Source organism: Pantherophis guttatus, chromosome 3, assembly GCF_059756535.1.
Source record: "Pantherophis guttatus breed Tessera chromosome 3, ASM5975653v1, whole genome shotgun sequence".
In the NCBI taxonomy this organism is placed as follows: Eukaryota; Metazoa; Chordata; class Lepidosauria; order Squamata; family Colubridae; genus Pantherophis; species Pantherophis guttatus.
The window spans coordinates 175002345-175022861 of record NC_142065.1 but is presented as its reverse complement, the minus strand read 5'-3'; the positions used below and the strand labels follow the sequence as shown (position 1 = coordinate 175022861).

Sequence of the window (20517 nt, the reverse complement as noted above, 5' to 3'; positions counted from 1 at the left end):
AAAATACTCTTGTCAATTGCTTTGTAAAGAAAGCAACAGTGGTGGATTGCTACTGATTCACCCTGGATTGGGGGAACCGGAAGCAGTGGGGGTGGGAGGCTCCGCCCACTCGCCCGGACTTCCGCATGCGCAGAAGCATCGCGCACAAAGGTGCGCATGCCCACAAGCGAACCGGTAGCGACAGGATTTGAATCCCATTACTGGAAAGCAAGACATACTAACTTCACAAAATTCCTACAGTCTACTAAGGAAGTTATCTAAAAAATATTAGATAAGGCAAGACAGGTTTCCAGTAATTGTTTTCAAAGTGTTTAATGAGAAATCTTTTTATGATAGCACTATACACTCTTAATTTTTTCAGAGTATCGACATCAGAGTAACTGGTCTATATCTTGCTGTGTTTCCTTTTTCCTCCTTTTTGAATATTAGAATAACAGTTGGTCTTATCCAGTCATCTGCCAGTTCACCAGGATTTCGCAAACATAATTCATAAGGGTTTGGGGGAAAAAATCATGTAATGCTTTTGGTATTTTAGAATGCAATTTAATCTGGTCTTGAAGATTTAAACACATTGAAGAAATAAATGTTTTCACCCCATCTCAATCTTTCCCCGACATTTTGTTTTCAAAAAGTGCCTGATGGAACTCATGCACTACACATACACATATATTAGTTACATATATACATATATTATCCACAGAGATTGTTGATGTTATATCACTATTTATCTTTGTTATGTGCTTCAAAGCGTTGCCTAAGAGCATGCAATATGCCTCCTGGGATTTTCTGGTGCTTGTCCCGTAAATCTTCTATTGCCCTTTGAGTCTGTTGGAGCAGTGGAGTGGCATGAGGTGGGATGGAATGGGGGAGAAAAAAAGAAAAAAAAAGATTTAATTTAGATTAAATTAATTTAGTCTGCAAAACAGTATGCAAGAGATCTACAGTCTATTGCATACTGTAACCAAGAGTAAATTCATAGGAGTCAGAATAAGACCATGGTAAATGGAGTTGAACATTTCCAGCAATGTCTAGTTAAAAAAAGTCCCTCCTTTGCATCATGAAAACACAAACTTTCATCCATTTCTCCTTCTTAGAAATGGCCCTGTAGAAGAGTTGGAATTCTGCAGTATGGCTGGAGATGTTGTTCAAGTCTTCTTCTACATTGTCTTATCCTGACCTAGGCTAAACTGTCTGCTGCACACAGTAGTATCATTAAAAAGCAGAATGCATGCTGATGCCTCTTATTTAATTTGCTCCTAACTGTGGTTTGTTGAATAAACCATAATTGGATGAATTCACCTTTTATTTGAAAATATAAACTTATTGGGTAAGAAGAGGTTGAGCCCTCTATGGTGAAGCTTTAGTGTGATATATATTTGATGGATATTTTCATTTATGCATGCTGTTAATCATATTCTGTAGCTTGCATAAGTGCTGTTTAACCAGTAAGGGATGGATGGATGATAATCTTACATTGACACTTATGTATCAAACACTCAACAATATTTATGCACCTCTAATTAATGTATTTCAATAACTGTTTGCAAATAGTTATTATAGATCTTATAATTTCATAAAGAATGAAGTTTTAATTTGAATGGATATTTTCCCCTTACAATAGAAATACACTTACCTTTTCAGCTAATTTTTCAGGAGTTATATCTGGATCATATGGAATTGGTTTTCCAATATGGGTTATAAGTTTAACTGGAAACATTCCACACACTGGAAAGGGTAACCATCGGTTTCGCTCATATAACCATCTCATTGCTCCTGGGTACAAGTTTTAGAAAATCTCAGATATGCATATTAGCAGATCGCCAAGAGTTTCATATTTGACTTTGTTAGCAGCTTATATTTAAATGAAATAATTATTACCAGCACTGGAATCAACTAATGGAAAATGTTTGCAGTATACAGAAACAAGAAAATAAGCCATCATGTTTGGAGCCTTACAGTTTGCAAAATACAATTTAGATTAAAAAGTTGTGAAAAAAATAGAATTAGGAGAAGCAAGCTAATCTTGACACATAAATAGACATACAAATACAATTAGCCTGACAGACAGCAGGCTGATAGATAAGTAGACAGATAAACAGACACGACAGGCACACTTTCCAGGATAAATACCAATTCATTTACAGAATATGGATAACTTTGCTGAATTTCCATAATTTCTGGGTCATCCCTGTGCCTTGCAATCCCATGACATGACATCAGTTATGGGAAATGTATTAAATCAGTTTTTCCACCAAAGCTCTGGTGTACTGGAATATCTATGCATGCATCAGTGGTGAGTTGCCTCCGGTTCACATTGGTTCTATAGAACCGGTAGTAAAACCGGTGGGAGGCTCCGCCCACCGACCCCGACGTCATCTGAAGAGAGAGCATATACAGTTTTTTCTCATTTTAGGATAAAACTCATACGTACCACCTCTTAAACAGTTTTCCTAGCAATAAAATGAAAATAATCCCAAATTAATGTACCCCAATTAGATTTTTACTTTACTTAGAACTCAGATTTAGCTATTCTTGCTTGAATCATTCAAATTAAACATGGTAAGCAAAGATGCAGATGTATAAATTTATAATCTTAAATTAATAACATTCCCAAGAATACATAAAGTTTTACTTACTTATATTTACATATGTCATATATCCTTCTCTAATATTTTGTGTAAACAAAGGAATGATTGGCTAGAAGAAATAAAAGAAACAAATAATGAAATTCTTTTAGTTACAGTACATGAAAGGAATGAAATGTATTGTTTGGACATAAAATATGTCAATTAAAAGGTTATATTGATAAACTGGGACTTCCGGTTGGTGCAGCGCGATCCAGTCGGGGGAATAGTGGGGCTCTAATGAGCCCCGCAAAAACCCCGACTGTCGAGCCGCCGCCAACAGGTCTGCGGACCTACCCTGTCCTGTAGGGACAAGGGGAGAGAGAGGGACCCCTTGGACAGCTGAGAGGAACGGATGGGTTCCTCGGGGCCGGAGGAAGCCGTCTGAAGTCAGCGGCGGGGGAGCGGCAGCCATGGCGGCTGCGTCAAAGCTGGGGCCAACCGGGAAAGCATTGTGCTGAAGGAAGAAGGAAGGAAAAAAAAGCGTGAAAGAGCGAAGAGTTCGGAAGCCGGTTAAGCAAGATTCAACCCAGGCGGGAACAGCGTTTTAAATTTTGGATACTTACAAATGAGTCCCTAGCCTTAATTAGCGGCTACAGGCTATTGGGGCAAGAAGACCTAGCAAAATAATTTACAGGAGGAAAGGACCCTTTAATGAATCATTGTGATTACTAACTCACTAGGAATGATCGTTGTTCGAAAGTTATAAAAATTTGAAAATCCCTTTTTTCTAAATGGCAGTGGATTATTTCTGAAAAGAGAAAGAGGGAAGGAGCGATAAACAGGAATTTTTTAAAGCAAGGGGAAAAGACAAGCGGAACTTTCTAATGGACAAAATGGAGGATAGCTAAGACGAAGTGAAAGTGCAAATTGTGGATTGCAAGCAGCTGAAAGAGAAACTATGTGTCTTGCTATTTAAATTGGATTCTTTTGGAAACAACCAAGGAGCCTTGATTTTGGAGATATCCAATCTGTCTATTGGAGATTTTATTGATGAAAAGAAAGAAGAAATAAAATGGAACAATTTAAAACTGAATTAATAGGCATAGCAACAAAACAAGGGCGTGGCAACAAAAGAAGAGACGATGATATTATACAAAGAACTGATACTACAAAAGAAATAAACTTTATAGAATTTTTAACTCTGATAATAGGGAAATTGAAAAGGAGCTTTTCTTTAGACAGATTGGAAAAAGAAGAAATGGAATATAATGGGTAGCAAGATAATAAAAATAATACACTCTGATTAAAATGGAAATGCAATGTTTAATGCCTATTTGAAATTTGAATACTGATAGGAGTCTTTTTATTTTCATTCCTTTTAAATTTGACTATATAAATATACATAAATTAATTTGGTTATGAAATAAGACTACAAATGATTGAATGAAAATTTGATTTCTTAAATGTTTTAATGCTTAAATGAAATTTTGAATTTCAACAAGAGTTATCCATAGATTTAATAGTTGGATTAATATGAGGTATTTTTCTCGCTTTTTTTTCTTTCTTCTTTTCTTTCTTTTGCTATTTTCTTTGCATTTTATTTTTATTTTCTCTCTTTTCTCCCTTTTTGTTTCCTTTCTTCCTTTATTACTTTTTACTTCCATTCCCTTTAAATTTGATTTTACAAATACACATATTTGGCCATGAAATAAGATTACAAATGATTGAATGAGAATATGATTTTTTAAATGTTTGAATGCTTAAATGAATTTTTGGGTTTTAAAATAAATATGAAGAGAGATGATTTTAAAGGAAATTTATAATCCAGGAGAAAATATGTGAGAAGATATCTGTTAAAATTTATATTGAGTAAAAAATTGTGGGAGAATGTGTTGAAAAAGCAATTTACACAATATGTTGTGAATTAGTTAAAATAAAACAGCCAAAATAATAGATGTAGGTGTGGAGGAAAGCATGCTGGTAATACCAGCCAAATAAAAGAAGGAGATTTGGAGGAGAAGATGCTGGAACTCAGCCAAAAAAAAAAACCATCCTGGAAATCAGCCAAATAATAGTGGGATGTTTGGAGGAGATTATGCTGGAAATCAGCCAAAACACTATATTCTGGAAATCAGCCAACAACGGGTGGAGGTATGGAGGTGATTATACTGGAAATCAGCCAAAATAAAGCACGCTGGAAGTCAGCCAAACAAAAGCTGGATGTATGGAGGAGGATATGGATTTTGAGATAAATTTGTGTCATATATGTAATATGTAAATATGTAAAAATATGTAAAACTAAAGGTAAACTGATAAAGTTTAAGATTTAAAGATTTGATGAAGGGGTCTAGAGATTAAGAAATATGGATAGAACTTTGATTTATAAATTGAAATAAAAAATAGAGCTGTACTTAATCTGAAATTAAGATACGTGGTGAAAATTGTAAGGTAAATAATCAGACCAAGAGGTTAGAATATTTTTTGTTTATGTTTTGATATTGATGTTAAAAGGCGTAATGAAGGGAGCTTGGAAAAGAACCAAAAATAATTGAATTTATAAATGGGCATAACAATGAATTAAGCTTGTACTTGGAAATTAAATTGGTGGTGATATAATAGAATGGTTCTGATCAAGATACTAGAATTTATGTTAAAAAATTCTTATGTTTTGATTTTTAAATTTAAAAGATGTAATGGAAAATTGTGAACGGACCTTTTTTTTTAAAAAAAAAATTAAGCGATTGTACCTATCTATGACCGGATTGAGACTTCGCTCTTGAAAGAGATATATTTTATGTTTTATGTTGGAAAAAAAAATATTTTGGAAAAAAAAAGATTATATTGATAAACTAGTATGAATAATATATTGTATAATGTCAATGTATTTTTATGATGTCCTATCTGTTATTTTCAGCAGCGGCATTATTGTACTAAATGTAGTTTGATGTGTTATTGTACTAAATGTAGTTCAGCTACTGACATGATGAACTTCTTTCCTTAGTGCTGAAATTTCATGCTCGTGCATCCAAAAGATCCTGATTTATAAACTAATATTAAACTTCAGTTTTATTTTTCACATAACTAATATGCCAAAGAAAGACAAAGGCAAGAGTTGAATGAAAACATTGCAATTCTTTTTTTATTGAGTGTTTACTACCCTGTCCTATAACTTTGCCCATATTTGTTACAGATAAATCGACTCCTTCTGATCTGTTATTGGCATCTAGCATCCTTGGGCAAATGCTGAATTTCAGTGTTTTTCATAAGACAGGGATCATCATGTGAGCTCCATTCTGCAATTTTCCAACTGTCACTTGGTCTTTCATACTTCATTCTAGGCAAGGGAATAGTGTGACCACCTATTATTTAAGATTTTGGTGAGAAATAGATTATTCCTTCTCACAGTGGTAATTTGAGTGTTTGGCTGATTGTTGCCTTAGTCATGGCTTCAGCCATGAAGAATATATATGTGCATGTGCTCTCATTTTTATATATCTTCATAAATCAAGGTAGAACTACGCCGCCTTCGGTCTGACCTAAGCGTAGTACACAAAATTATCTGCTACAAGTGTCATGTTTACATTTCACTCTTAAAACAAAACTTTGAAGATTGATTACTGGAGCACAGATGTGTACTTTATCTTTTTTTTATATAAATTTTTAAATATTTTTATTAATAATAAAAAAAACAAACCAACATAAATACATTAAACCAACATACAAAATGGACAAACATCAATTCAGTCCAATGACTGACTTTTAGAAGTTACTAAAACGGTGGGTTATTTTCATATTTCTATTTGTATCTGTATCTACATTCACATATTTACATGGTTATATATGTATATATATAATTGACTCCTTGTTTACTTCTATGCATTTCTATTGAATAGTCGAAAATTATCTTTATATTCCTATTTTTGCCTCCAGCCAGCTGTACCATCTTTGCCATACTAAATAGTAATCAGTATCGTCTTTCTCTTGTATTTCTTTTGTGAGCTTATCCAATTCTGCACATTCTGTAATTTTAGCTATTATTTTGTCCTCTGTGGGTAACTGTTCAGATTTCCATTGTTGGGCAAAGAGTATACGTGCTGCTGTGAGGATATGGATGATCAGATATTTTATTTCTTTGGTATATTGTGCTGTGATTATTCCCAATAAAAAGATTTCTGGCCTCATTTCCAGTTTTTGTTTTGTGATTTCTTCAATCGTTATTTTAATTTGTTGCCAGTATTGTTTTGCCCTTCGGCATGACCACCAGAGATGATAATATGTCCCTTTCTGTGATTTACATTTCCAGCACATTGGAAATGTATTTGGGAACATCGTGGCCAGGCGCGCCGGTGGGAGGTGCCATCGGTAGAACATTTTGTAAAGGTTTTCCTTATAGGGTATAGACAATGTCATCTTATAATTTATCTTCCACAAATTTTCCCACTTATCCAGTTCAATAGTATATCCTATATTTTTGGCCCATGTTATCATATTCTCTTTGACGACCTTCTCTTCTAATTTGTATTTTAGTAGGTACTTATAAATTTTGGTAATCATTTTCTCATCTGTACTTTGTAATATTTTATCCAGTTCATTTGGTTCATTTTGGAATCCGAATTGTGCCCGATCAGTTTTGTATCTTGATTCTATTTGCATGTATGGCCACCAATCAATGTCTATACCCTGATTTTGTAATTCTTGTCTTGTTTGTAATTCTCCTTCACTGTTCAGTAGTTCTTTATAACTCCTCATTTTCTCTATATCCATGGCGTTGGGATATATTAGTGCTTCCATTGTTGATAACCATCGTGGAATTTTAGTATAGTGCTTTCTAATCTCTTGCCATGTTTTGTACAGTGATTCTCTGATAATATGTTGCTGGAAATATCCATGGTGCTTGTCCTTTCTCTCCCACAAAAAGGCATGCCATCCGCGTTGTAATTCAAAGCCCTCTAGTAGTAGCATTCTTTTATTCTTGAGATCTATTGTCAGGTATGCTTCCTTCAATATCCAGGAAAGGAAAACCCAAACTCAATCATTTTGAAGAGATTAGTAGATTGTCTTCTCTAATTGTTATTGCTTTAGCAGTAAGCCAGATTCCTAAATACTTTATTCTCTTTACAATTTGTATTCCTAATTTATCTTCTAGTTTTGTCTCCTGTACCTTTGTCAAATTCTTTGTTAATGCTTTAGTTTTTTGTTTGTTAATTTTAAGCCCTGCAACTCTTCCATATTCCTCTATCTTTGCTAAAAGTTTGGTTCCTGTTATTTCCGGTTGCTCCATTATAAATACCACATCGTCAGCGAAGGCTTGCAATTTGTACTCTTCTTTCCGTGTTCTCAAACCTTTTATTTCCGCATCTTTCCTAACTTCATTTAGTAATATTTCCAATGAAATTATGAACAGTAGTGGGGATAAAGGGCAACCCTGTCTCATACCCTTTTGTATATCCAGATTTTCAGTCATATCTCCATTAATCATAATTTTGGCCGTTTGGAAGGAGTATACTTTTCTAATCATATGTAAAAATTTGACACCGAAATCCATGGCTTCTAGTTGCAATATGAGGAAATTCCAATTTAGATTGTCAAATGCCTTTTGTGCATCTAAAAAGATTAAGGCTACTTGTTTGTCAACTCTTTTCTTGTAATATTCCAGGACGTTGCTAATTGTTCTTATGTTGTTTTTGCTCTGTCTTCTTGGGACAAAACCATTCTGATCTGTATGTATGTATTTATAATTAATTATTTTCAGTCTTTGTGTTATAACCAACCACATTTGTAGTCTACATTGAGCAATGAGATCGGCCTATAATTTTTAACTTGTGTGGGGTCTGTATCTTCTTTGGGGATGAGTGTAATAATGGTTTCGGTCCAGGATTTGGGAATTTCTGCTTCTAATAATGCATCATTGAGAACTTGGAGTAACAATTCATCCATTGCATTTTGACAGTTTTTGTAAAACTCTGTTGGTATTCCGTCCGGGCCTGGAACCTTGTTATTTTTCTGCTTTTTCCTTGCTTCCACCAGCTCGGACATCGTAATTGGTCTATTTAATGCTTCTCTAATTTTGTACTCCTCTAATTTTGTAATGTTTGTTTTTCATAATTATTCCTTAATGTCTTCATCCCGGATCTCTTCTTTCTTGTAGAGACTTTGAAAAAAATCTTTGACTATACATTTTTTATCTAGATTGGTATGGTATATTTGTCCTTTTTCGTCCTGCAATTGAAATATTGTTCTCCTTTCTTTTTCTTTTTTCAGTTTATATGCTAACCACCGCCCCGTTTTGTTTGCGTGCTCAAAATGTTTCTGTTTTGCTAGCTTGATTTTCTGTGCAATTTCTGTCTGGGTAATCAGATTGATTTTATGTTTAGTAAGATTTAATTTTTCTTTTATTGTTTTGTTGTGGGGTTCCTTCTGCAATTCTAGTTCATATATTCTGAGATGTTCTAACAACTTATTCCTTGACTGTTGTTTCTCTTTATTTTTTTTTGCCATATACGCAATTGTAAGACCTCTTATGTATGCTTTAATTGTGTCCCAAAGGTTTTGAAGCGATGTCTGTTCTTTAGTATTTATTTGTAGGAACATTTTAACCTCTTTCTCAATCATCTGTATGTATTCCTTATCTTTTATTATTCCCGTGTCCATCATCCACCTCCTTTGCTTTCGATGTCCTTTCCATACTATTTTAATGGGGTTATGGTCTGCCCAGGTGTTCGCTGCTATTTCGATATCTTTTACTTCCTCTCTGAGGTCCGAAGTCATCCAGGCCATGTCGATCCTAGACCACGACTGGTGTGGGTTCGAGTAATATGTATACTGTTTTGTTTGTATGTTTGCCTCTCTCCATACGTCGTGTAAGTGCAGTTCATTGATCATGTCTTTGAAAGAGTCCGGTAGAATTTTCTTTCTAGTTTTACTTTGTTTGTTACTCTGATAGTCTTTTTCTATGTCCATGATTGCATTGAAGTCTCCTACCATGCAGATAGTTTCGTATTCCAGGTCTTTGATTATGTTATGTAGCTTTTTAAAAAAGTCATTTTGGTTTCCATTGGGTGCATATATAGATATTAATAATATTGTTTTGGATCCTGTTTGTATTTCTATTATTAAGATACGTCCTTCTGTGTCTGCATATATTTGTTTTGTTTTTAGGTGTTTCTTTACATATATTACGACTCCTCTCTTTTTTTGGTCTCCTAGAGATGCATATAGTCTTCCTAATCTTTGATTGTCCAATAATTTTTGGTGCTGTCTTTTGATATGTACTTCTTGGAGTGTTATGATATCTATTTCTAGTTTTTGAAGTTTTGTAAGTGTCTGTTTTCTTTTGGCTGGTGAATTAAGTCCGTTTATATTGATTGAAATAAGTTTTAGCTCTCTTTCCATCTCTCTTTATTTATCTATTCGTTGTTTTCAGTCTTTTTGTGTTTCTAGTAATTCTTTGCGTTTTTTCCCTCGCTGCCTCTCTCTCCATTCTTTCTCTTTCCAATCTTCTCCCCTCTTCTTGATCTCTTTCTTCTTTCTCTGTCTGCTGTTCCTCTTGCCTCTTAAGTTCCTCTTCTTCTCTGCTCTCCTGCTCCTCCTCGAGTACGAAGCGTTGGTCGAAAAAGTCCTGTGCTTTTTCTAAGTTATCAATTCTATATTTTTTGTCTTCCTAGGAGATTAATAGACCCTCCGGTATTAGCCAGCGGAACCTTATTTTAAATTTATTCAACTGTGCCGTTAGAAAGTTGTAGTTCCTTCTTTGGTCCCTTGTCCTTTTTGGTATCTGTTTGAGGGTTAAAATTTCTTTTCCCCTATACATAGTTGTATCCTCTCTCATCCTCCTGTAGATCTCTTCTTTTAAAGATTTTTTTGTAAATCTAATGTGTATTTCTTTTGGTGACTTATTTCTCTGGGCGTAGTTCGTGTGAACTCTATAGATTTCATCTATTCCACTTCGTATCTCTTCCTTGTCCCTCTGGGTCACTTCTGAAAGTATTTCAGTCAGGATTTCTCCTAAGTCCTCCTCCTTTTGCTCTTCTACGTTCCGAAACCTTAAGTAGAAGGATGCCTTCTCAATCTCGAGATATGATAATGAGTCCTCTAGGTCCTTATTTGTGGCTGCTTGGTTATATTCCATCTTCTCCATTTTCTTATCCGTATATTCTATTCTCTCCTCCACCTTATGAATCCTCTGTTCGTTTTCCTCTATTTTCTGTTGTATCTTTCCTATCTTCTCATCCATGTTCCTAATATTATCCTTTATCTCTCCCACATCCGTCCTAAGTTCCTCGTGATTTTTCCTTGTCTCCTCATGATTGTGGGCCATGGTCTCTTGCATTCTATTCCTTCCTTCCTGGATCATCGTTAATACGGAATGAATGTTTTGCATACTAAGAGTGGGGGTTGCTTTATCTTTTTCCATAGTTTCAACTGATTTTTGTTGTGCTGGAGAGGCCATGAGTATCATCTGGTTTGATGGTATTTTCTTACTTGACTTAGTAATTGTTGCTGAACCTGTAGTTGCCATTAGTATTTCTTTTGTTATCTTCTCCCAGAGTTTCATATACTGATTACTATTTGGGCTGTTATATTTCTTTTGGTATTTATATTCAATTTATGGCTTTCAGTAATCCCAGGGAGATAAACAACTAGGATAAGTTTCCTTGTCACACAATCACTATCTATATATAAATTTATCTATAAGTTCTATCTTTCACTTTTCAATGTTTTACAGAGTTCTTCAATTCTTTTTTTTTATTGAAATAGTTTTCAAATACAAATTTTCCCCCCATTTTTCTCCCCCCTCCTCCCTAACCCCCCTCACCACCCATCCCCCCCTGAGACTTCTTCACAACAAAAACCTAATTCATAACAGATTATATAATATTTTACCATCCCCTTACTCCCTCCTCTAAATACTGACCCTTACTTACTAATAATATTATTAATATTATTACTTCCCCCTTTTACCATACATTTCAAAAAAACATTCAACTGTAACATTATATAAAAACTTCTAATTTAACATAATATTATTATAACTCCCAATTTAGCAATAATCTGCCCTTTTTCTCCTCCCCCATACTTTTATCTGTATATTATTACAACATTTCAAAACAACCTTCCACTTTAAAACTATATAATAAATCCTACTTTAACATTTAATCTTTTGTGTATATTAATATAGCATTTCAAAGCAGCCTTCCCCATAAATCCTAATTTAACATTTATTCAACTCTATCCATTTTCTCCACTCCCCTAAATATATCACTTAAACATCCCTTTTCTTGAACTAAACAATCAGTAAACTAATCTATTTCCACCCACTTTCCTACAAAATTGCCATGCACAACAATTCTTAATATCTTTAAGCCACTGCCCGCCCTGCTAAAAAAAATATATTCCGTTATATAGAAAAAATCAATGACTTTAAATTTATAATCCATATAATATCTTCTTTGATATCTTTCCACTGGATTGTTGAGTCCATCATCCATATTAGGGTAACATAGCATCCTGGTGCAACAGTTTGTTCAAAATCCTCCATCATCATCTGCCCCCATCAGTAATGAATATCCTCATATGTATATAAAAGAAAAAAAACAACCACCCGAGTGACATTATAATTATATTCCATATAGTTGTAATTGTGGCTTTCATCAGGATTATTAATTCCCATCATCATATTGGGTAACAACCAGATCTTCTGCATGCCCCAGCATAGCTCTCTTGCCTTATAGCTCAAGATGAATATAATATATTTATCAATAAAAAAAAGAAACCCAAAATAGATAATTCCAATTCAACAATTTAAGGCTCTTTTCACATCCTAAAATTATGGCATTGCAGAGGTCTGTCACTCTCCTCAGGATAATATTAACCAATACTTCGCCTCAACTCTCTTTTCATATATACATTCATTTTTTAAAAAAATAACTGGCTTCACTGTTGCTTAATTTAGAAGTTTTTATTTTTGTGAGACCTATTTCTTTTTTTCTTTTCTTTTTGCGGGTTTGATCTCCATCCTAGTTTCCTTTCTACAAGTTGTATATCAACTGATCGGTTTTCATTCTGCTTTATAACTTGATCTTGTTGGTTTTGTTTTTGTGTCTCATATTTCTTTTTTGCTCCATACTTGTCTGTGACTTGTTGAATCATCACGTTAGAGTCCGATGCCACTTCTCTCATATTTGTAGATAATCCAGCTGAGGTGTCTAAAGAATCCAAAGGCAATTTGTCCACCACAGCCTCTGTAATTTGATGTTCTCCCTTTATTTCCAACTCCTTCTGCTTATCCTGTATTGTGCCTAAAGATGTTAAGTTCATTTTCAAAGTTTTTTGATAAAATTCTTCCGCTTTTTCAATAGTATTTAGTTGGTATCTTTCTCCTTGATATCTCAATATTATACCAACTGGGGCATCCCACCTGAATAGAATATTTCTTTTTTTTAACTCAGTCACCAGAAAACCAAATTTCTTCCTTTCCAATAACATCTTGGGCGGGAGCTCTTTGTAAATCCAAATCTTTCTTCCAAACAATTGCAAAGTAGAGTTGAAGGAATTTTGCAGAATATTATTTCTAATTTCTTTATCTGTAAAATAAATCACCACATCTCTAGGCAATTGCCTTTGCTTTGCAATCCAGGAGTTTATTCTATAAACTCTATCGATCCTACAAAATACTTCCTCAGATTGGACCTTTAAGATCCCAGCCAGAATTTCAGAAGATATTTTCCTTAAATCAATTCTGTTATTTTCCTGCAATCTTCTCAGTCTAATCACATATTCAGTAAAATTATATTGCATCATTAAAACTTCTCTTTCAATCCGTTGTTGCATGTTTTCTGCATTACAAGTCTTTTGATCAGCCTCCATTTTAGGTTTTTCTTCTGAGCTATTGTCTTGAGTGTTTGTCAAATCATTTTCAATTTTTTGTATTCTATTATCCAAATTGTCCTCAATTTCTTCCACTTTAGACTCTAATAAGTTAGTATTTGCATCCAACTTGATCATAAATTCTGAAAAGCCATTAGCCATTTTTATAATCTTTCGGTCCAGAGTATCAAACTTTAATTGCACTAATTCTTTAATTTCCTGCTTAAATTTTTCAAAGTTCTGATTCACAATCTCATCCCTTCTTACAATCTCCTCCAAAAAAAATTCAATTATATTAAAATCAGTTTTCTGAGACTGGAGCTTTAAAACTTGTTCACGTAATTTATTAATGGGGGAATCCCCCCCCCACAGCTTGTTTGTCCGGCTTTGCAAGCTTTAATGCCATATTTCCACACAGACAAACTATTTTTTTTTAAAAAAAAGAGAGGCAAAGAAGAAAAAAAGGACTTCTTTCCAACCAAGATCAATATCAGATCTCCAGGAAGAGAAAAACACAAAAATAGAGCTTTATCTTAAGTGTAGCCAGAAGTATTTATTCTGCTACTTTGTATCTTAATGGGAAACGGAAGGACTCTCCCTTTCAGCCCCTTCTCAAGCCTCGGCAGTCGCCATTTTTAAAAATTCTTTTTTTTCCTTTTCCCTTTCCTTCTTCAATAACTGTTGTAAAATGAATAAAATACTTGCGATTCAGGGTCACAGGTCCAACTCATCTCCTTTTTAATTGTTCTGTTAATTTTTGTAGGCTTGTTCTTGTCGCCTAGCTCTGCATGGGCAGAGGTCTCCCAAAGCACGGAGCGGCGGCGAGGGAAATAGGGAGCTTCATCTGCTTCGTCCCCAAAAGTAAAAAAAAACTTTTGGGGCTATGCAGAGAGCTCTACCTGCCCCCGCCGGCTCTATCTCCATTTCCACATGGAAATGGAGTTTTTTCGAGCCGCCTTTCAGTTGTAAAGGCGGCTCTTTACAGGCAATGGGGCGGCGATCCGAAGGGATCGTCTGGTGGTGGCAAGAGGCAAACCGGAAGTCCAGAGTTCTTCAATTCTTGATGGCTATTTAGCCTATATTACTCTCTAAACATGGGGGTGAAATATAGAGGGAGGGAGGGAGGGAAAAGTCTAATACTTCAGCAATTCATCAGTTAACTGTCCTTATAATTAATTAATTACTATCTTATTTAAATTTATTATTAATTACTATTTATCGATATCAATTACCCTTAATTACAATCCTAAATTCACTTAGTCTGTCTAATATAATTTTTCAAAATTAAACATACAAAACAATATGATATTTAACTACCAAGATAAAATATAGAACAAAGATAAGTATAAATATATATTTAAAGTATATATATATATTTAAAGTAAATATAAAACTAAGTTAACAGTTATATATGTGGTATATAAGGTTATATATGAGATTTCAATACAGTACATTTAATATTAATACTTTTTATGCTTATTAATCACTAATTTGTTATCAGCTTTTAATACAATTAATTATACTTTACAATTGATTCTTCTTCTTCTAGATCACTCTCTTCTTTTTTTTTCAAATTTGTATCCTTCTTATTTATTGCCTATTTACTTCCAGGGTCTAATGTCCCAATACTTTTAAGTTGAGTGTCCAGTGTCCACCAAAACTCCAAAGCATCCACCTTTCAAAAAAAAAAATCCAAGTCCCAATACTTTTAAGTTGAGTGTCCAGTGTCCACCAAAACTCCAAAGCGTCCACCTTTCAAAAAAAAAAATCCAAGTCCCAATACTTTTAAATTGAGTGTCCAGTGTCCACCAAAACCCCAAAGCGTCCACCTTTCAAAAAAAAAAGTCCAAGTCCAAATGTCTAAATGCTTCCAAATTTCGTCCAAATCTCCAAATATCCAAAAGTCCAAAGGAAAATATTCCACTTAGGTTAGTTTGATTTAGCTCCAAAAGCCCCTAGCTTCCACTTTAAACAGAGTTTTTCTGCCAACCCCCCCCCCCGTCTTCCGGTGTCGGCTGCTTGTTGATTGCCTTGTTGTCACTTCCACAAAGGGCAAAGATTGTCAAATTTATCCCTTTCTCTCCTTAAATTCCGTCTCTCCTCTGTAGCAAACTATCCAAAGTCCAAGTTTCTCTGGGATCACTTTCTCCTACTGAGTTTCCTCTGGATTTCCTCTGATTTCGCCGGTTGTTAATTTGTGCGCTGTCACTATCAAGATGGAATCCGTCTCCGCTTATTTCTCAGTCGCTGCTTGTTTAGCTATAGTTCGCTTCTTAGTTGGAGTTTTATCTTCTCCTGCCTTCGATCCTCACGTTATGGATTGTATCTACAATGGAGGTACCTTTTGAGCTCTTTTTCTTCCCAATCCTTCCACCGAAGTCTTCTTTATTTGATTTTCGCTTCCCTCTTAGTCAGCTGTCAACGTTTCTGGCCAGCCAGGGTGGCTGGTTCTTCCCCAATCAGGATTAAGAGGGATTTCCTGAAACTTCGGGGGGATTGCTGTCCTCCCCGAGGTCCTCAGAGTTTCCCCTTTTTTCTATTGACCTCTCCGAGGTCAATAGTGCCTAAATTGGCTCCTAAATCGAAGATATTAGGGACTTGGAGAACGGAGACCGTTCCTTTCATCCCTAACATGCTGACGTCACCGCTGGAAGTGGAGCACAGATGTGTACTTTAAATGAGATGTATGATCTGTGGATTGAAAAACCTCTGTTATCTCAAGTTTAAGATTTGCTGAATGGGTTTATTTTCAATCAATTGAAAAGCTAGGTTCCACAGTTTTCATATTTACTCTCCTAGCCATTTTCTCAATAGCTGCCACCAATGTCACTTTTGTAAGGGAAGGTAATGATGGAACTTTTTTGAATGTGAACCAGGCAGATATGGATATGCCACCCCCCACACAAAATCGCCTGGTCGAAGGAATTAACATAGAAAACAAAAGTTAATTGCCTGATTCCATTGTACCAAATTTTATATACCAATGATTTTCTTTTTTCTTTTTTTTTCTGGGGAGTGGAGGAGAACAGCATCATTTTTAACTTTTATAGGGCAATGATTTTATTTCTAATTTTATGACACTTGTATTATTTATCATTTTGTTTTCTTCACTTGTTTTTCAGGAGAGCAGCATACTTTTTATTACAATCAAATTTGGCACGGATGGGTAAGTCATACGCTTTGTTTTCCTATGCACTGCCTTTCATATCTAATAGTTGATGCCATTGTACGGATTGCTAAGGGTTGGATAGACAAATTTTTACTAGAACAAAAGGAAAGAAAACTCTTCCTTCCTATTTTAATTTTTACTTTTATTTTCACTACTTTTGTAGCTATGCTATTTGTTTTTTGTTTTTTTTTGTAGAAACTTTATTAAGATTTTTTACAAACAGAGAAAAAGAAAAACATACAAACAAAAACGTAAAAAACATAAATGTAATATCATTTTCAGTTGATATCGGATGTGCAGTGTTTTAATTATTTACATAAATAATACTTGGTGATATTTCAAATCACTTTTAACCATTATTTAACACACCTTTAAGTCTTTCTTTCATTTTATCATGTATCCACTTGTACCACCTTTCCCACACAATATAGTAAACTGACTTCTCGTCATCATTTAATTCATGGGTTAACTTAGTCATCTCTGCGCACTCCAGTGTTTTCCTAATTGTGAACTCTTCTGGTAGTTGAGTTTTCTCTTTCCAGTACTGTGCATATGCCAATCTGGCAGCTGTAATCATGTGAATTATTAAATGTATCTTTTCCTTTCCATATGGCTTCTTTACCATTCCCAGGAGAAATATCTCTGGTGTTAGTTCAATATCTCCGTCAATTATTTCATATAACCACTTCCTGATCTTATTCCAATATCCTTTCGCTTCCGGGCATGTCCACCACATGTGAAAGAAGGTGCCTTGACCGTGGCCACATTTCCAACAATTGGGATGTATATTAGGATATATCTTTGCTAATCTGGCCGGGACTAAATACCATCTATGGAGCATTTTGTAATGGTTTTCCTTGTAGGCCACCGCTCTAGTCAGTTTAAGATTCCTGTTCCATGCCTCCTCCCATTCCCCAAAGTTTATATCACGCCCTATATTTTTCTCCCATGCATTTATTTGATTCTTTGTGATATCTTCGGACTTCTCATCACCTAATAAATAATTGTATAGTTTGGCCAGAATCTTTTTATTTGTTCCCATCAGGACTTTATCCAATCCATTTGATCCAAGTTCTAAACCGTATTGTTCTTTGTCTTTCTGATATCTAGATTTTATTTGCGAATAGGTCCACCAATCTAAGATTATTCCTTGCTCTCGTAAAGTATCATTTGGTTTAAGCTTCCCTCCTTCGTCTAAGATATCTTTATATCTGCCCATTTTCTCCATCCCCCATCTATTGGGGTGGATCAGGGCCTCCATCGTTGAGAGCCAATTTGGGATTTTTTTGTAATATCTTTGCCTAATCTGGGTCCATGTTTGTATCAATGAGTCTCTAATTTTATGTCTATGGAAATATGTCTTCCTTTTCTTCTTTGCATCCCAAATATGGGCATGCCACCCTTTTTGCAAATCGTGGCCTTCTAGGGTAAGAATCCTCTTATTTTCCAGGGTAATCCAATCTCTTATCCAGACTAATTTAGCTGCCCCGTAATATATTTCCCAATCAGGGAGACCAAATCCACCTATATCTCTTCTGCCCCTTAAAATTTTGATAGAAAACCTCGGTTTTTTCCCCTCCCATATGAATTCTCTGATGATTTTGTCTAGTTCTAGAAAAAACTTTTTATCTAAATTTATCGGTATGTTTTGGAATAAGAATAATATTCTGGGGAGAATGTTCATCTTAATTGTGGCTATCTTGCCCCAAAGTGATAATCTTATTTTCTTCCATCTGTCAAGGTCTTGTTTCATCTTTCTAATTAGGGGAGTGTAGTTGTCGTCTTTCAGGGTCGAACATCTTGATGTAATCCAAATTCCTAGGTATTTAATTTTTTTGGCAACCTGTAGTCCTAATACTTCTTCTATCTCATTTTTCTGATTCTCAGTTGTATTCTTAATCAATACTTTGGTTTTAGTTTTGTTCAATATGAAGCCTGCCACCTCTCCATATTTACTTAATTCCTCTAGCACTTTTGGTCCCGATTCTATGGGGTCTTCGAGAATTAGAGCTACGTCGTCTGCAAACGCTTGCGTCTTGTAAATCTCCTTCCTGATCTTCAATCCTTTTATTTCCTCATTAGATCTAATTTTCCGCAAAAGAACTTCTAAGGCCAAAATGAACAATAATGGGGATAGGGGACAACCTTGCCTTACTCCCTTACTAATTTGGAATGTTTTGGTCCTGTCCCCATTCACCAGAATGCTCGCCTTTTGGTTATTATAGATAGATTTAATCATCATTTCAAAATTTGTTCCGAATTTCATAATCTCAATTTGTTTAGTCATAAATTTCCAATTTAGATTGTCAAATGCCTTTTGGGCATCGACGAAGATTAGGCCATCTGTTTTCCGGGGTGTTCTTCGTAGTACTCTAGGGTGTCTAGCACAATTCTCAAATTGTCTTTAATTTGCCTCCCCGGAAGGAATCCGTTCTGATCTTTGTGTATCCAATTATTTAGTATCTTTTTCATTCTTTCTGCCATTATGCCCATGAATAATTTATAGTCAGTATTTAGGAGCGAAATTGGTCTGTAATTTTGAATTTGTTTTGGGTCGGCACCTTCTTTCAGCACAAGTGTGACATGTGCTTCCTTCCATGACTCTGGGATTTTATATTCTGTCAGTGCATCATTAAAGATTTCTACCAATTTCGGTTGGAGTATTTCTTCTAATTTTTTGTATATTTCCCCTGGGAATCCATTGGGTCCTGGCGCTTTGTTATTTTTCAATTTGGAAAGGGCCATTTTTAGTTCTTCAATTGTGATCTTTCTATTAAGCATATCTTTCTCTTCATCTGTTATTTGTGGGAGCACTGCATTTGTCAAATATTGTTCAATTTTATCATCCGGTACCTCCTCTTCTTTGTATAGGGATTCATAATATTCTCTCGCTCTACCCAATTTTTCTTCCTCTTTAGTCAATAGCTTGCCCTTAGAGTCTTCTAAGATATGAATTATACTCTTTTCATTTTCCTTTTTTAATTTATAGGCCAGCCACCTGCCCGATTTGTTAGTATTCTCAAAAAGATGTTGTTTCGTTCTTTTCATTCTTTGTGCCAGTTCTTCTTGCTCCATAATATTTACTTTGTGCTTCCACATCATCCAATTTTCTTTGGCTAATTCATCTTCTGGGTTACCTTGAAGTTTTCTTTCTGATTCTCCTATGTGATTTAAATAATCTTCCAGGATCTTCCTTTCTTCTTTGTTTTTATGTACGGTATATGAAATCACGACTCCTCTCAGGTAAGCCTTCATAGTATCCCATACTATTGCGTGGGATGTGCCCTTATTTTCATTTTCCTTGAAAAAGAAATTTATTTCTTCTTTGAGTTTTTGTATACAGTCTCTATCGCCCAGTAGTTTAGCATTAAACCTCCACCGCCGTTGGTACTTTCTCTGTACAGACTTCCATCTAATTTCTATTGGGTTATGGTCTGCCCAATCGTTCGGGTTGATTACAGCCGTTCCAATTTCTAACCCTAAATTCCTGCTAACCCATGCCATGTCAATTCTAGACCACGACTTTTGTGCATTTGAAAAGAAGGTATATTGCCTATCATTTGGGTGCAGGATACGCCAAATATCAATTAGGTCTAATTCATCAACTAAATCGAAAAAAGCTCTTGGTAAGTTTGTCCTTTTATTTTTTTTTACTTTATTGCTCTTGTGGTCCTTCTCCGAGTCCACGATGCCATTAAAATCCCCTATCATACAGATTTCATTATATGCCATTTTTACTAGTTGTTCATGAAGTTTCTTGAAAAATTCTCCCTGTTTTTTATTTGGGGCATAAATGCCCACTAATAATACCTTGGAATTCCCTCTCTTAATTTCAATCATGAGGATTCTACCCTTTGCATCTTTAAACTTTTGCTCTGCTTCAATTCCTTTTTTTACCACCCCCCCTTTTTTTTC

The 20517-nt window shown here is 35.0% G+C and overlaps 1 protein-coding gene across 1 annotated transcript in view; it reads right to left on the bottom strand.

The window, feature by feature from the left end:
• Positions 1-293: 293 nt before the first annotated feature.
• LOC117659836 (DGAT1/2-independent enzyme synthesizing storage lipids-like) overlaps positions 294-20517 on the bottom strand; it is a 32723-nt gene continuing 12499 nt past the window's right edge. The window contains exons 5-7 of the mRNA XM_087890572.1: positions 2637-2697; positions 1634-1773; positions 294-825 (exon numbers count right to left, since the gene is read on the bottom strand). Of these exons, the coding sequence (XP_087746698.1) occupies positions 721-825; positions 1634-1773; positions 2637-2697 (306 nt within the window). The 3' untranslated portion in view covers positions 294-720. The remainder of the gene's footprint in view (positions 826-1633; positions 1774-2636; positions 2698-20517) is intronic.